Source organism: Salmo salar, chromosome 10 (genome assembly GCF_965601325.2).
Source record: "Salmo salar chromosome 10, fSalSal1, whole genome shotgun sequence".
NCBI lineage: Eukaryota > Metazoa > Chordata > Actinopteri > Salmoniformes > Salmonidae > Salmo > Salmo salar.
Window position 1 is genome coordinate 55793555 of NC_138300.1, and position 17677 is coordinate 55811231.

General features: G+C 41.2%; 1 protein-coding gene across 1 annotated transcript in view; it reads right to left on the reverse strand.

Annotated features, from left to right (window-relative positions):
- Positions 1-4467, reverse strand: part of lmo4b (LIM domain only 4b) — a 30473-nt gene extending 26006 nt beyond the window's left edge. The window contains exons 1-2 of the mRNA XM_014123657.3: positions 3842-4467; positions 186-426 (exon numbers count right to left, since the gene is read on the reverse strand). Of these exons, the coding sequence (XP_013979132.1) occupies positions 186-421 (236 nt within the window). The 5' untranslated portion in view covers positions 422-426; positions 3842-4467. The remainder of the gene's footprint in view (positions 1-185; positions 427-3841) is intronic.
- Positions 4468-17677: the final 13210 nt, after the last annotated feature.

Here is a 17677-nt window from a genome sequence, read left to right on the forward strand (position 1 = left end):
AAACACCCACACATGTTACCTGTATGCACCCTCGCTGAAGGGTGATCTGCACAATTTACACACGCAACAACAAAAACACACACACACACACACAGCAGCCTGCGCCCGAGCCCTCAAACGATGTTAACACACAAACTCACACACACTCCCAGCAGGCTCCGCCGACCATAACCCGTCAGTCTCACCTGATGTAGTCGTTTCTGCAGAGGATCATGCCGCTCTTGGTGTAACAGGAGGTGCCTATCTCCCCCAGCTGGGCCTGGCAGCAGGAGCACTTAAGGCATCGGCTGTGCCAGTAGCTGTCCATGGTATAGAGAAGGAAGCGGTCAGCGATCTTCCCCCCGCAGCCCGCACACCTCTTCCAGGACAGGGACCCTGCTCCCACCGGAGGGGGCTGGCTGCTACCTCCAGGATTCACCATGGTCCCTGGTGAAGAAATAACAAGAGAGACAAACATGTTGATATCAGTATTGGTCACTGGTTAAGAAATACAGAAGTGATAAGGATTCCTGTTAGTGTTGATTTTGAAGCATTGTTCCGGTCATGAAGAAAAAACACAAGAGATTAAGAAAGTTGTTATGAGACTGGTGGTGACTGACAGCTGGTGACTAACAGATGGTGACTGTGAGGTGGTGACTGACAGGTGGTCACTAACAGGTGGTGACTGACAGGTGGTGACTGACAGGTGGTGACACCTGGAACATATTAAGACAAGAAAAAGGTTGCTGACCGAAACAACAAAACAATAAACATGCAGAGGTTATAGGTCATATCTTGTTGTGTGCAGGAATTCTTTTCTACAACCTGTAATACAGCACTCAGAAGCTTCAGATGGTGTTTTCAGGGATCGTTAACTAAAATATTGTTGTCTGACACAGTGCACATTGCGGTTTATGGAAACTCTTTTTTGAACATTTGCGGTTTATGGCAGCTCATATTGAAACATTGCGGTTTATGGCAGCTCATATTGAAACATTGCGGTTTATGGCAGCTCATATTGAAACATTGCGGTTTATGGCAGCTCATATTGATACATTGCGGTTTATGGCAGCTCATATTGAAACATTGAGGTTTATGGCAGCTCATATTGAAACATTGCGGTTTATGGCAGCTCATATTGAAACATTGCGGTTTATGGCAGCTCATATTGAAACATTGAGGTTTATGGCAGCTCATATTGAAACATTGCGGTTTATGGCAGCTCATATTGAAACATTGCGGTTTATGGCAGCTCATATTGAAACATCGCGGTTTAGCGGCTCTTATTGAAACATTGCGGTTTATGGCAGCTCATATTGAAACATTGCGGTTTAGCGGCTCTTATTGAAACATTGCGGTTTATGGCAGCTCATATTGAAACATTGCGGTTTAGCGGCTCTTATTGAAACATTGCGGTTTATGGCAGCTCATATTGAAACATTGCGGTTTAGCGGCTCTTATTGAAACTACAAGTATTCTTCTCACACGAACATGGAGCTGAGTCAATCATTTTATATTTCAACCAAAAGTGTTCTTATTATTGAGATAAGACTTAAATTTATTTTAAATATACTTCTAGCAAAAGTTTTATAATGGCCAATTTACAACACAGTCACTACTTAATTTTTTGTCCAAAGCAGCATTTTGGCAGCCAAGCTACAAAATAGGCCTATACATGTGAAGTTGAACCAACTGAATTTTCAATTAGCCTACATTTGAATTCCTGGTCAACAGAGAGGCCAGTGTTGTAACAAAGTAATTAAAGTAGTGTTAAATTACGCTGTTTTCTCGGGGTCACGTGATCAGCCACATGTAAACCACACCTCATCCTCACCAACGAGGCAACCCAGGCAGGCTGAAAAAGCTTTAGTCTGAGATAGACAGTCTGTAGTGTGTGTCGGTTGTTTGTGAAAAAATGCTCTAGTTTGGGTACGATAGCATCGGTAATGTTGTCTGTTGTCTGTAAAAGCTTTATGTTGAGTGTCTGTCTGTAGTTCGTCTGTAGTACAAACAACTGACAGACCATATAAACCTATACCCACAGAGTGGTTTACCAGACAAACTATCATTGTCAAAAAACTTCCCAATGTGGCATCCATAAATTATTAGCCTGTTATAGTGAGATTAAGTGTTTGCAAAGCTGTAAAAGGACAGCAGACTGTAATAATTGTATTTATAAACAACAATAGAACTCTTCCGTCCCTTCATCAGTGGTTAAACCTGTTCTAAGGTTATAGAGAAGAAGGGCTACAAGTAATTTACTGTACTAAATCTGCACTTGATCTTTCTGACTCTCTCTCTTGTCTCTCTCTCTCTCTCTCTCTCTCTCTCTCTCTCTCTCTCTCTCTCTCTCTCTCTCTCTCTCTCTTCTCTCTCTCTCTCTCTCTCTCTCTCTCTCTCTCTCTCTCTCTCTCTCTCTCCCCACACACACACTCTCTCTCCTCTCATCTAAATGCTGTTTCCTCAATCCATTCTGTGGTTGCGGTGTGATGTGAAGAATGTGTGTTCACTGATAACACCAAGAGCCAGAAGAACAATTAGAGCAGAGCTGCATGGGGACCTGCCTTTTGTTGGGCTCTTAATGGCTTTAGAACAGCACATTACTCTATACCACGCTGTTCTTCACACCTGTCAATGTTCCCTTTCTATGGATGGCAGGAGAAAAAAAAGGTGGTCTGCATTGGCTTGTTATAATGGAGGGAAGACTGGGTGAACACAGGAGTGCTATTAATTGAAAAACCATAAAAGTTGTATGAGACTTTGCCTAACTCTGTCTGCAGGGGACGGACCCTATCAATGTCTAGCATGTGTTGCCTTTACAGAGAGACTCAAATCTACTGATATCACAGGCTACTATGGATGAATGGATTACATACACCATTACTATCCTACTATCCTATTTGTGATCACCTATTTATGCAATGCAAAACACGTTTTGTTTAAACTGATCTGAAACTAATATATTTTAATTCTAATCCTTTCCCAATTTCCAGCATGCAGGCAGACTTCATGGCTAGCTGAGACAAATCTTTGTTGAAAGGTAATTAGAGGAGAAGGGAAGGGGGAGAAAACGCTGCACTGAGAAAAGCATTCACTAACCCCATTAGCAGAGGCTCTTAGGGACAAGCTATACCTTAGTGCTGATTAAATCTAAAAGGAGATGAATCAAAAAGCTGGCCCGAAAGTGACTCCCTGGATAAATAAGATGGGCCATGTCAAGTTTCATTCCGGGTTGGGGAAGAGAGGACATTTGAGGGGGTAAAGCTTTTAACTTAAATGGGCTAACTCAAGTAATTACACGGACAGGCAATTTAGAAGGCAGTGAGATGGAGTCGGAGAGAAATACAAAACAGATCAGGCAACCCAGACCGGCTGCAGCCCAAGGCTAAACAACCCCCATTCCCGTTCTGGCAATCTGATGGCTGCGTTTGAATGGAAAGTAAAAAGTAAATGGAATTTACTACAGCAGACTACAGTAGAACACTGAAAAGAAGGTGTTATATGTATTGCCTGTGTCGAGAAAATTAAAACGTGGAAAAATAGAACGTAAAGAACATGCATGGGTTACTTTTACGAATCCCCTTATTTGAACCCAGACTCTCTATGTTTACAAATTACAATAAAATATTGACAGTACGTTATAGAGGTTAGGTTAATGAATAGAATATTAACATGATATAAAATCATACGCAAAGGCGCACAATAAAAGCATAGTATTCTCTTTTTAGTGGAACCTTTCACACCCAATTAGACCTATACCTTCATTATTGTTACGTACAAAAGGCATTGTAATAAATCACATTAAAGTGCCATGCATGATGCGACACATTCAGACCCATAATAACAATAATAAAACACCCACCTCGTTTGTCCCTTTTGAGAGTAATGATTGAATCTGTCTGTCACGTAGGTTTCTTAAAAAATGGTATAGCAACTAGGCTTGCATGGACGGACTACTTTGGACACCAAAAAAAATTGTACAAGGAGTCCAGAAAACTAGGCTATTGCGTAAATTACAGTGACCAGTCTATAAATCAAACGACAAACGTGAGACTTCTCCAGCGGTCCCTGTGATCGCGATTCGCGTCCTCAGAAATAGGCTGCTGTGACTGTGACTGCTGGATATTGTAAAACGAACGAAGCAAGGCTAATGGAGCTTTCAGATAGTATTTCCACTGGTGCCGTCCCGTTTCTTTCGTAATCAGATGCCAGTCCAACGCTGGATGATCTGCTCTACGCATGCAATAATTAATACAGAAGACCTGGCTGGCACTAAGTTTAGAATGATGCACGCACACAAAAATGTTGCGAAAATAACGCGACTACTGTCCTCTCTATCTCTCTCTCTCTCTCTCTCTCTCTATCTATCTATCTATCTATCTATCTATCTATCTATCTATCTATCTATCTCTCTCTCTCTCTCTCTTCTGTTCAACGCTACCTTGTCCCCAATGGTCGCCTGCTCTACATTTGACAGTGACAGAACGAAAATCCCAAGTAAACCTCCTCTAGTTGGATGACGTAAACCTCTCAGCAGCCAATCTACACGCGGTCCATTCAAGCGGAATAACAAATCCACCCAATCAGAAGAACGTAGTTGACTTGGACACCAAGTAAAGGAAGAAAATGCAGCTGAATGAGATATACTCGTCTTGTAGGCTACGCCGCGGGTCGAAAGAGAGAAACTCATCTCTGTACTGAGAACGGTTACGGTACTACTGTCCCTAATGGCGCGGTAAAGAGTTACACAGTAGGTCCCTGTGTATGACACATTGTGTTTAGCAAATGAACAACCTCCAAAATATCGTCCAAAAAGAACAGCAACATCTCAACTACGCAAAGTCATTACGCACACATTACGAACAAATATCGGATCCTTACGCAAAACATGACTCACAACATTCTTGTCTGCTTGGTTATACTTTAAAATAAGTTGCTCTTATACATGTGTAGTACGGTAATCACACCAGTAACACCAGTGTAATTGCATGGGGGTTACATAGTGCTTTACTAAGGGCGTTTAATGTAATTCTTAAAGAATATAACTTCAATGCCTTATTTCGTTTTGTGTCGATCTTTATGGACTGTCAGTTGGTCTAACCACTTGAGAGTGGTTAGACCTACCTAAACCCCAGCCCTACCCCTTATCTTTACAAAAAAATAAAATGTAAAGTCGTGCTGTTAAAATTACAGATTGTGCCTTTCTCTTAATATGTCACGAAACAAGTTTCATTCTACCCATAGTTTATGTTTTGTACACTTTTGTAACAGGGAGAACAGCGCCATCATCTGTCAATGAAAGTAACTGCACTCTTTACAATTTACAAAATACAATAAGTTGATGTTTCTGTTAATAATACTGATATTACCATGTGCCTTTTTTTCTTCTAGTAACATATGTGTTGTATGGTATAAACCAGAGTGTTATTTCATTATTATATATTTATAGCACATATTTATAGCACAGGTGTACCTGCAGTGTACTTCTGTTACTAACACTGAGTGTACAAAGCATTAGGAACATCTATTTTCCTACTATTGAGTTGCAACACCCTTTTGCCCTCAGAACAGCCGCAATTCATCGGTGCATGGACTACAAGATGTCAAAAGTGTTCCACAGGGATGCTGGCCCATGTTGACTCCAATGCTTCACACAGTTGTGTCAAGTTGGTTGGATGTCCTTTGGGTGGTGGACGATTCTTGATACACACAGGAAACTGTTGAGCGTGAAAAACCCAGCACCGCTGCAGTTCTTGACACAAACCGGTGCACCTGGCACCTACTACCATACTCCGTTCTATGGAACTTAAATCTTTTGTTGCCCATTCACCCTCTGAATGACACACATACACAAACCATTTCTCAATTGTGTTAGGCCACTCCTGCGTATGTCTTGGCTGTGTGTTTAGGCACGTTGTCCTGTTGGAAGGTGAACCTTCGCCCGAGTCTGAGGTCCTGAGCGCTCTGGAACAGGTTTCATCAAGGATCTCTCTGTATTTTACTCCGTTCATCTTTTCCTCGATCCTGACTAGTCTCCCAGTCCCTGCCGCTGAAAAACACCCCCATTAGCATGATGCTGCCACCACCGTGCTTCACCGTAGGGATGGTACCGGGTTTCCTACAGATGTGACGCTTGACATTCAGGCCGTAGAGTTCAATCTTGGTTTCATCAGAATAGAGAATCTGCTTTCTCATGGTCTGAGAGTCCTTTAGATGCCTTTTGGCAAACTCCAAGCAGGCTGTCATGTGCCTTTTACTGAGGAGTGGCGTCCGTCTGGCCAATCTACCATAAAGGCCTGATTGGTGGAGTGCTACAGAGATGGTTGTCCTCCTGGAAGGTTCTCCCATCTCCACAAAGGAACTCTGGAGCTCTGTCAGAGTGACCACCGGGTTCTTGGTCACCTCCCTGACCAAGGCCCTTCTCCACTGATTTCTCAGTTGGGCAGGGCGGCCAGCTCTAAGCAGTGGTGTAAAGTACTTTAAAGTACTACTTAAGTAGTTTTTTGTGGTATCTGTACTTTACTATTTATATTTTTGACCACTTTTACTTTTACTCCACTACATTCCTGAAGAAAATAATGTACTTTTTACTACATACATTTTCCCTGACACCCAAAAGTACTCGTTACATTTTGAATGCTTAGCAGAACAGGAAAATTGTCTAATTCACGCACTTAAAGAGAAAATCTCTGGTCATCCCTACTGCCTCTGATGTGGAGGACTCACTAATCAGAGAACATCCTTGGTCATCCCTACTGCCTCTGATCTGGAGGACTCACTAATCAGAGTACATCCCTGGTCATCCCTACTGCCTCTGATCTGGAGGACTCACTAATCAGAGAACATCCCTGGTCATCCCTACTGCCTCTGATCTGGAGGACTCACTAAACAGAGAACATCCCTGGTCATCCCTACTGCCTTTGATCTGGAGGACTCACTAATCAGAGAATATCCCTGGTCCTCCCTACTGCCTCTGATCTGGAGGACTCACTAATCAGAGAACATCCCTGGTCATCCCTACTGCCTCTGATCTGGAGGACTCACTAATCAGAGAACATCCCTGGTCATCCCTACTGCCTCTGATCTGGTGGACTCAGTAAATACAAAAGCTTGTTTTTTTAAAAAGATGTCTGAGTGTTGGATTGTGGCCCTGGCTATCCGTAAATTAAAAAAACAAGAATATCGTGATGTCTGGTTTGATTAATATAAGGAATTGGAAATGATTTATATATTTACTTTTACTTTTGATACTTAAGGACATTTTTGCAATTATATTTACTTTTGATACTTAATATATTTCAAACCAAATACCGTAATTTCCGGACTATAGAGCGCACCTGAATATAAGCCGCACCCACTGAATTTAAAAAATATATATTATTTTCAACATAAATAAGCCGCACATGTCTATAAGCCGCAGGTGCCTACCGGTACATTGAAACAATGAACTTTACACAGGCTTTAACGAAACACAGCTTGTAACAAAAATAAATAGGCTTTAATGAAACACGGCTTGTAACAAAAATAAATAGGCTTTAACGAAACACGGCTTGTAACAAAAATAAATAGGCTTTAACGAAACACGGCTTGTAACAAAAAATAAAAAATTTGCAGTAAACAGTAGCCTACCAAGAAAGTCAATGGTCACTATCTTCCTCCTCCTGTGCACTGAAACCACTGAAGTCATCTCCTTTCAAAAAAAATTGAAAGCGGGAAAAATCCATATATTAGCCGCGTCATTGTTTAAGCCGCGAGGTTCAAAGCGTGGGAAAAAAGTTGCGGCTTATAGTCCGGAAATTACGGTACTTTTTTCAACTTTTTCTCAAATAGCATCTTCCCTCTACTTGAGTAATTTTCTATTAAGGTATCTTTACTTTTTCTCAAGTATGATTTTGGGTCATTTTTCCACCACTGGCTCTAGGAAGAGTCTTGGTGATTCCCGAACTTCTTCCATTTAAGAATGATGGAGGCCACTGTGTTCTTGGGGACCTTCAATGCTGTAGACATTTTTTGGTACCCTTCTCCAGATCTGTGCCTCGACACAATCCTGTCTCTGAGCTCTACGGACAATTCCTTCGACCTCATGGCTTGGTTTTTGCTCTGACATGCACTGTCAACTGTGGGACCTTATATAGACCGGTGTGTGCCTTTCCAAATCATGTTCAATCAATTGAATTTACCACAGGGGGACTCCAATCATGTTGTAGAAACTTCTCAGGGATGATCAATGGAAACAGGATGCACCTGAGTTCAATTTCAAGACTGATAGCAAAGGGTCTGAATACTGACGTAAATAAGGTATTTCTGTTATTTCTGTTTAATAATTTTACAAAAATGTATGAAAAACTTTTTCGCTGTCATTATGTGGTATTATGTGTAGATTGATGATTTTTTTGTAATCAATTTTAGAATAAGGCTGTAAGGTTGCAAAATGTGGAAAAAGGGAAGGGGCCTAAATACTTTGCAAATGCACTGTAACATATATATATACAGTACCAGTCAAAAGTCTGGACACAGCTACTCATTCAAGGGTATTTTGTAAAATTATACATTGTAGAAAATAATAGTGAAGACATCAAAACTATGAAATAACACATATGGAATCATGTACTAACCAAAAAAGTGTTATTTTATATTTGAGATTCTTCAAAGTAGCAAGCCTTTGCCTTGATGACAGCTTTGCACACTCTTGGCATTCTCTCAACCAGCTTCATGAGGTAGTCATTTGGAATGCATTTCAATTGTGTTGTGACAAGGTAATGTAGGGATGGTATAAAGAAGATAGCCCTATTTGGTAAAATATCAAGTCCATGTTATGGCAAAAACAGCTCAAATAAGCAAAGAGAAATGACAGTTCATCATTACTTTAAGACATGAAGGTCAGTCAATCCGGAACCATTTCAAGAACTTTGAAAGTTTCTTCAAGTGCAGTCACAAAAACCATCAAGCACTGTGATGGAACTGGCTCTCATGAGGACCGCCACAGGAAAGGAAGACCCGAGTTACCTCTGCTGCAGAGGATACGTTCAGCCAAAGAAATTGCAGCCCAAATAAATGCTTTACAGAGTTTAAGTATCAGACACCTTTCAACACCAACTGTTCAGAGGAGACTGCGTGAATCAGGCCTTCATGGTTGAATTGTTGCAAATGAACCACTACTAAAGGACACCAATAAGAAGAAGAACTTGCTTGGGCCAAGAAACACGAGCAATGGACATTAGACTGGTGGAAATCTGTCCTTTGGTCTGGTGAGTCCAAATTTGAGATTTTTGGTTCCAACCGCCGTGTCTCTGTGAGAGTAGGTGAACGGATGATCTCTTCTTGTGTGGTTCCCATCGAGAATCATGGAGGAGGAGGTGTGATGGTGTGGGGATGCTTTACTGATGACACTGTCAGTGATTTATTTAGAATTCAAGGGACACTTAACCAGCATGGCTACCACAGCATTCTGCAGCGATAAGCTATCTCATCTGGTTTGCGCTCAGTGGGACTATCATTTGTTCTTCAACAGGACAATGACCCAACACACCTCCAGGCTATGTAAGGGCTATTTGACCAAGAAGGAGAATGATGGAGTGCTGCATCAGATGACCTGGCCTCCACAATCACCCGATCTCAACCCAATTGAGAAAGTTTGGGATAAATTGGACCGCATAGTGAAGGAAAAGCAGCCAACAAGTGCTCAGCATATGTGGGAACTCCTTCAAGACTGTTGGGAAAGCATTCAGGGTGAAGCTGGTTGAGAAAATGCCAAGAGTGCAAAGCTGTCATCAAGGCAAAGGGTGGCTACTTTAAAGAATCTCACCTTTAAAATATATTTTGATTTGTTTACATTTTTTGAGGTTATTACATGATTCAATGTGTTATTTCATAGTTTGATGTCTTCATTATTATTCAACAGTGTCGAAAATAACAAAAATAAAGAAAAACCCTTGAATGAGTAGGTGTGTCAAAACTTTTGACTGGTACTGTATATATAAAGCGTATTCGGCAAGTCTTTCCACCTCTTAACTTTTTCCACATTTTGTTACGTTACAGCCTTATTTTAAAATGGATTAAAATATATATATACAATTCTCATTAATCTTGACACAATACTCCATAATGACAAAGCAAAAAAAGTTTTTAATACATTTTCTTTGCAAATGTATTAATAAAAACAAAACAAAAAACATATCCTAATGTTTTGTACACTCAGCTTTCATGAAACTTCAAGTTATGAAGACAAAAGTTGTTTGACATTCAACTTGAGCTTCTCCTTTACAAGACACAGTCTATTAGACATCCAGCCCCTGGCTTCATTAACCAGACATCAGATGTGTAAAGGTTCAATATTATTACACTTAACTCATTTAATTGTCCAGGATCCAAGGAGATTGGTACAACAGCACTCTGATTTCCCATCAGTACAGACAGACGATGCTAATCCACCTCTAGAGGTTTGAGTCCCATTCTCCTTGCCATTCTCATAATACCACCTCTCACTCACTAGAACAAAACGACCGGAAAAGTCTGAATGAATGCCTTTTCCACCAAGGAATTATTAGTTTATTAAAACAGGGATGAAATTATGAAATTAGTTTGAATGGAAGAGTAGGGCCTCATAGGAACATCTTTGTTTGTTCTATAGCTCCTGCTTTTTAATGAGCGTTTCATAACTGCAAGAAAACATTTGTTCTTCTTTCTTTTTTCGTCTTTAGTCTCTTTTGCAGTAAGATTGGCTAAGTGAAGAGGTGGGGGTTTGATTGGGGTGGGGGAATTGCTCCCCCCTCTGAAATTGTTCTCTCTCTCTCTCTCTCTCTCTCTCTCTCTCTCTCTCTCTCTCTCTCTCTCTCTCTCTCTCTCTCTCTCCCTTTCTCTCTCATCTTCCTTTCTCTCTCCCCTCTCATCCTTCTCTCCACTCTCCCTCTCCCTGTCTCCTCTCCCCCTCTCTGTCTCCTCTGAGATCACCCCTCTGTCCTACAGCAGTTTCCCATCAGCCACAGCGTTATTATTTCAAACATACTGGATGAAAGAGGGACAACAATAAGAAGCAACACTATTTAAATGTTTAAACAGAGACAAGAGAGGGAGAGAGAGAGAGAGAGAGAAAGAGACTTGTCTGGCATTACGGAAACCCCCCGATGGGTTGCTATACACAAGAAGAACTCTTCTATAATGAAGTTTGCAGCCCAGTGGGGGAAGGAAGAGATAAAGTGTTGATAAAAGACCCTATTCACTATATAGTGGACTACTTTTGACCAGGGCCCCCTTTGTGCACTATATATGGACCAGTGTGCCATTTTGGAGGCAGACATATTTAGCGTGATGGTTGTGGGAGAAGCGATATGAGACAGAGCTGCTAAAAGACACTCTCCAGCACAAAGAAACTCACACTTCACTATATTACATTATTATGACTTAGTCTCAAGTGGCACCCTATTCCCTATATAATGCATCACTTTTGATCATGAGCCTTGGTCAAAACTAGTGCACTATAAAGGGAATAGGGTGCCGTTTGTGACGCAAGCCTATGCCACTTGAGTTGGAGCTGAGCTAAAGTTTCATTCATACATCATTAGATCTTTGAAGTGGTTGTGTTTGTGTTGTCGATCACGGTCGGTGTCTGTGTCAGAGAGGAGCCTATGTTAATAGTTCAGTGTGTTGGGCCATTTGCTCAACATCCAGGAAGCAGAGAAACATACACCATTCTGACTGAGTCAGCATCAAGCGATGGAACAGGCTTTTCACACAGAGAGGAGAAAGTCACGCACAATTCAGAGGTGTGTGTGTGTGTGTGTGTGTGTGTGTGTGTGTGTGTGTGTGTGTGTGTGTGTGTGTTTGTGTGTGTGTGTGTGTGTGTGTGTGTGTGTGTGTGTGTGTGTGTGTGTGTGTGTGTGTGTGTGTGTGTGTGTGTGTGTGTGCGTTCTCCTGGGCACATTTAGAGGGGAGGTGTATTTGTGCTGTCTTTTGGAGGGAATGAGAGAGATTGCGTTCGCTGGGCTGACTGACTGCCTACCAGTCACAACCCAACCACATACAGTGTATTCGGAAAAGTATTCAGACCTCTTGATTTTTTTCACATTTTGTTACATTACAGCCTTTTTCTGAAATTGATTACATTTATAATAATACACACAATACCCAATTATGACGAAGCGAAAACAGGTTTTCCATTTTTTTGCAAATGTATTTGTATTTATTTATTTTATTTCACCTTTATTTAACCAGGTAGGCTAGTTGAGAACAAGTTCTCATTTACAACTGCGACCTGGCCAAGATAAAGCGTAGCAATTCGACACATACAACAACACAGGGTTACACATGGAATAAACAAAACATACAGTCAATAATACAGTAGAACAAAAGAAAACAAAAAGTCTATATACAGTGAGTGCAATTGAGGTAAGTTAAGGCAATAAATAGGCCATGCTGGCGAAGTAATTACAATATAGCAATTAAACACTGGAATGGTAGATGTGCAGAAAATGAATGTGCAAGTAGAGATACTGGGGTGCAAAGGAGCAAGATAAATAAATAAATATGGTATGGGGATGAGGTAGGTAGATAGATGGGCTGTTTACAGATGGGCTATGTACAGGTGCAGTGATCTGTGAGCTGCTCTGACAGCTGGTGCTTAAAGCTAGTGAGGGAGATATGAGTCTCCAGCTTCAGAGATTTTTGCAGTTTGTTCCAGTCATTGGCAGCAGAGAACTGGAAGGAAAGGCGGCCAAAGGAGGAATTGGCTTTGGGGGTGACCAGTGAGATATACCTGCTGGAGCGCATGCTACGAGTGGGTGCTGCTATGGTGACCAGCGAGCTGAGATAAGGGGGAACTTTACCTAGCAGGGTCTTGTAGATGACCTGGAGCCAGTGGGTTTGGCGACGAGTATGAAGCGAGGGAAATCCAACGACAGCGTACAGGTCACAATGGTGGGTAGTGTATGGGGCTTTGGTGACAAAATGGATGGCACTGATAGACTGCATCCAGTTTGTTGAGTAGGGTGTTGGAGGCTATTTTATAGATGACATCACCAAAGTCGAGGATCGGTAGGATGGTCAGTTTTACGAGGGTGTGTTTGGCAGCATGAGTGAAGGATTCTTTGTTGCGATATAGGAAGCCGATTCTAGATTTAATTTTGGATTGAAGATGCTTAATGTGAGTCTGGAAGGAGAGTTTACAGTCTAACCAGACACCCAGGTATTTGTAGTTGTCCACGTATTCTAAGTCAGAGCCGTCCAGAGTAGTGATGCTGGACGGGCGAGCAGGTGCGGGCAGTGATCGATTGAATAGCATGCATTTAGTTTTACCTGCGTTTAAGAGCAGTTGGAGGCCACGGAAGGAGAGTTGTATGGCATTGAAGCTCGTCTGGAGGTTAGTTAACACAGTGTCCAAAGAGGGGCCAGAAGTATACAGAATGGTGTCGTCTGCATAGAGGTGGATCAGAGAATCACCAGCAGCAAGAGCAACATCATTGATGAATACAGAGAAGAGAGTCGGCCCGAGAATTGAACCCTGTGGCACACCCATAGAGACTGCCAGAGGTCCGGACAACAGGCCCTCCGATTTGACACACTGAACTCTATCAGAGAAGTAGTTGGTAAACCAGGTGAGGTATTACAAATACACAACAGAAATACCTTAAATGGAAGAAGTTTTGAACCACCAAGACTCTTCCTATAGCTGGCCGCCCGGCCAAACTGAGCAATTGTGGGAGAAGGGCCTTGGTCAAGAACCCGATGGTCACTCTGACAGAGCTCCAGAGTTCCTCTGTGGAGATGTGAGAACCTTCCAGAAGAACAACCATCTCTGCAGCACTCCACCAATCTGGCCTTTATGGTAGAGTTGCCAGATGGAAGCCACTCTTCAGTAAAAGGCACATGACAGCCCGCTTAGATTTTGCCTGCTCCAGAGTGCTCAGGACCTCAGACTGGGGTGAAGGTTTACCTTCTAACAGGATAACAACCCTAAGCACACAGCCAAGACAATGCAGGAGTGCCTTCGGGACAACTCTCTGAATGTCCTTGAGTGGCCCAGCCAGAGTCCGGACTTGAACCCCATTGAACATCTCTGAAAATAGCTGTGCAGTGACACTCCCCATTCAACCTGACAGAGCTTGAGAGGATCTGCAGAGAAGAATGGGAGAAACTCTCTAAATACAGGTGTGCCGAGCTTGTAGCGTCATACCCAAGAAGACTCGAGGCTGTAATCGCTGCCAAAGGTGCTTCAGCAAAGTACTGAGTAAAGGTCAGTAAATGTGAAATTTCAGTATTTTATTGTTAATAAATTAGCAACACTTTCTAAAAACCTGTTTGTGCTTTGTCATTATGGGGTATTGTGTGTACATTGATGACAGAAAAAAAATATTTAATCCATTTTAGAATAAGAATAAGGGGTCTGAATACTTGCAGAATACACTATACAATACAGAATCACCTGTTACCACGTACAACACAGAATCACCTGCTACCACATACAATACAGAATCACCTGTTACCACGTACAATACAGCATCAACTGTTACCACATACAACACAGCATCATCTGTTACATCACACCATCCCCTGTTACAATACAGCATCACTTGTAAAAATACAGCATCACCGGTTACTACATACAATACAGCATCACATGTTATAATACAGAATCACCTACTACAATACAGCATCACCTGTTACAATACATCATCACCTGTTACAATACAGAATCACCTGTTACCATATAAAACACAGCATCACCTGTTATAATACATCATCACCTGTTACAATACAGCATCACCTGTTATAATACATCATCACCTGTTACAGTACAGCATCACCTGTTACTACACACCATTCAGAATCACCTGTTACAATACAGCGTCACCTGTTACAAAACAGCATCACCTATCACAATATAGCATCACCTGTTACTACATACAATAAGGCCTCACTTGTCACAACACAGAATCACCTGTTACCACATAAAATACACTATCACCTGTTACAAAACAGCATCACGTGTTACAATACAGCATCATATGTTAATACATACAATACAGCATCACCTGTTACCAGATAAAATACACTATCACCTGTTACAAAACCGTATCACTTGTTACAATACAGTATCATCTGTTACTACATACAATAAAACATCACATGTTACAACACAGCATCACCTGTTACTACATACAATACAGCATCACCTGTTACAATACAAAATCACCTGTTACTACACACAGTAATGCATAACATGTTACAACACAGGATCACCTTTTACTACATACAATACAGCATCACCTGTTACAATACAGAATCACCTGTTACCACATAAAATACAGCATCCCCTGTTACCACATGCAATACAGTATCACCTGTTACAATACAGCATCACCTGTTACAATACATCATCACCTATTACTACATACAATAAAGCACCACCTGTTACACACAGCATCACAAGGTTACCACATAAAACACAGCATCGTCTGTTACAATACAGAATCAACTGTTACCACATAAAATACAACGTCACCTGTTACTACATACAATAAAGCATCACGTGTTACAACACAGCATCACCTGTTACTACATACAATACAGAATCACCTGTTACCACATAAAATACATCAACACCTGTTACAATACAGCATCACCTGTTACAATACAGCATCACCTATTACTACATACAATAAAGCATCACCTGTTACTACATACAATACAGCATCACCTGTCACAATACATAATCACTTGTTACCACATACAATACAGCATCACCTGCTACCACATACAATACAGCAGACCCTATTAAAATACAGCATCACCTGATAAAACATACAATACAGCATCACCTGTTACTACATGCAATACAGCATCACCTGTTACAATACAATGTCACCTTTTACAATACATCATCACCTGTTACAACATACGATAGAGCATCACTTGTTACAATACAATGTCACCTTTTACAATACAGCATCACCTGTTACTACATGCAATAAAGCATCACATGTTTCAACACAGCATCACCTGTTACTACATACAATACAGCATCACCTGTTACAATACAGAATCACCTGTTACCACATAAAATACAGCATCCCCTGTTACAATACAATGTCACCTGTTACAATGCATCACCTGTTTGGACAATGGCCACATGGGAGCATGATTCGCAATCCTGAATGCTGCACAGTCGTTTCCTTTCAGAGAAACAGGATGTAATCTCCTGAGATCAGGATGGCCCAACGAGGCTTATAGGAGACAACATGAAAATGCAACTCTGAAATGCCACCAAACTCGTCTGAGGCCGAGGTTCAACAAAGTGAAAATCGAATGGAAAATGGTGTCAGTGTATGGCAGCGTTTTACAATTTCCCCTTATTAAAATGTCCTATAAACTTTCCTGGGGATAATTTTTGGATGTGTGTGAATTAATTCCTTGATCTAAGGGTTCATGGTCATTACTTTTTGCAAATTGTGTTTCTGTGGACTTTCTCCTTTCCCTGTCCCATGTGGTAGAGAAATTACTATTGTTTCTGGTCAGGTCGTGACACCACGACTTCGTCCCAAATAGCAACCGATTTCCTATATCGTGCACTACTTTTGACCAGGGCTCTGTATAGTGAATAAGGGACAGGGTGCCTTTTGGAACGGATTCCATTAAAAGGTAAGCGTAGCATATGATTCTGAGATAGATTGGTTGTTTCCTACTTCTTCCCCTTCTCAAACAGGCGGCTAACTTTGTTAATATTAGATGCTTTCCAACTGGCACCCTATTTCCTTTATAGTGCACTACGTTTGACTAGAGCCCCCATACAACCCTGGTTAACAGTAGGGCACTATAAAGGGAATAGGGTGCCATATGGGATGTCAACGTTCTATTATTGATCTCCTTGATCAATGTTGTGTCATTCATGAGCAAATAAGTGAGTTTAATTAAATGCAAATCAATAGTTAGCAACGTGGAGTTGGTAGAGAACAGACACAACAAGGGTACATGTTAAGACAGCTCAATAAGAGTGGAACGGAAAGCATTGTGGGGACCGGAGTTGGAAACAGTTCCATGGGAATTACAGCTCGGTTTTTGATGTGCAAATGGGAACATTTTTTTTTACAAACTAATAAACTTAAACTGATAAAGTATGTCAGTAAAGTAATTAATGGCAATGCTGCAAAACTTACTTAAATAAAAAGTTCCACATACACTCCACCCCATGCATAAACACTGATTCATTGATTCTTGATTGCCATTTTCAATAGGATTTATCTATTTATCCTGCTACTGGTCACTATTACTCTTGTTTACATGTATATGCAATATTACCATTAGTCTATTACCGTAAGTATTTATATATTCCTGCTACCAGTCACTTTTCAGCCCTGTTTATGTGTGCAGTATATCCACCTATCACGCCTACTCAATGGAGCCCCTCACTCATCACTGTACTCTCTATATTAGACTGGGCTGGTCTTCCTTAGCTCTGCGGAGATTAAATCATTTGTACGGTTTTATTCATAACGCCATATTGAGACAGCTTCTATTTTACGTGTGTAACTACATTGTCCAGCAGACAAAACAAAAACTATTGCCCTGCGTAAACATGCCTGTATATTGTTGATTGTGCCTAAGGCCCGTACAGAGCTAGGAGAATAAAAGCTTTCCAGTCCTCTCCCCCTTCCGATTGGAACAAGCAACAAAGGGTCCTGAAATTAAAGCTAGGTTAAACATTATG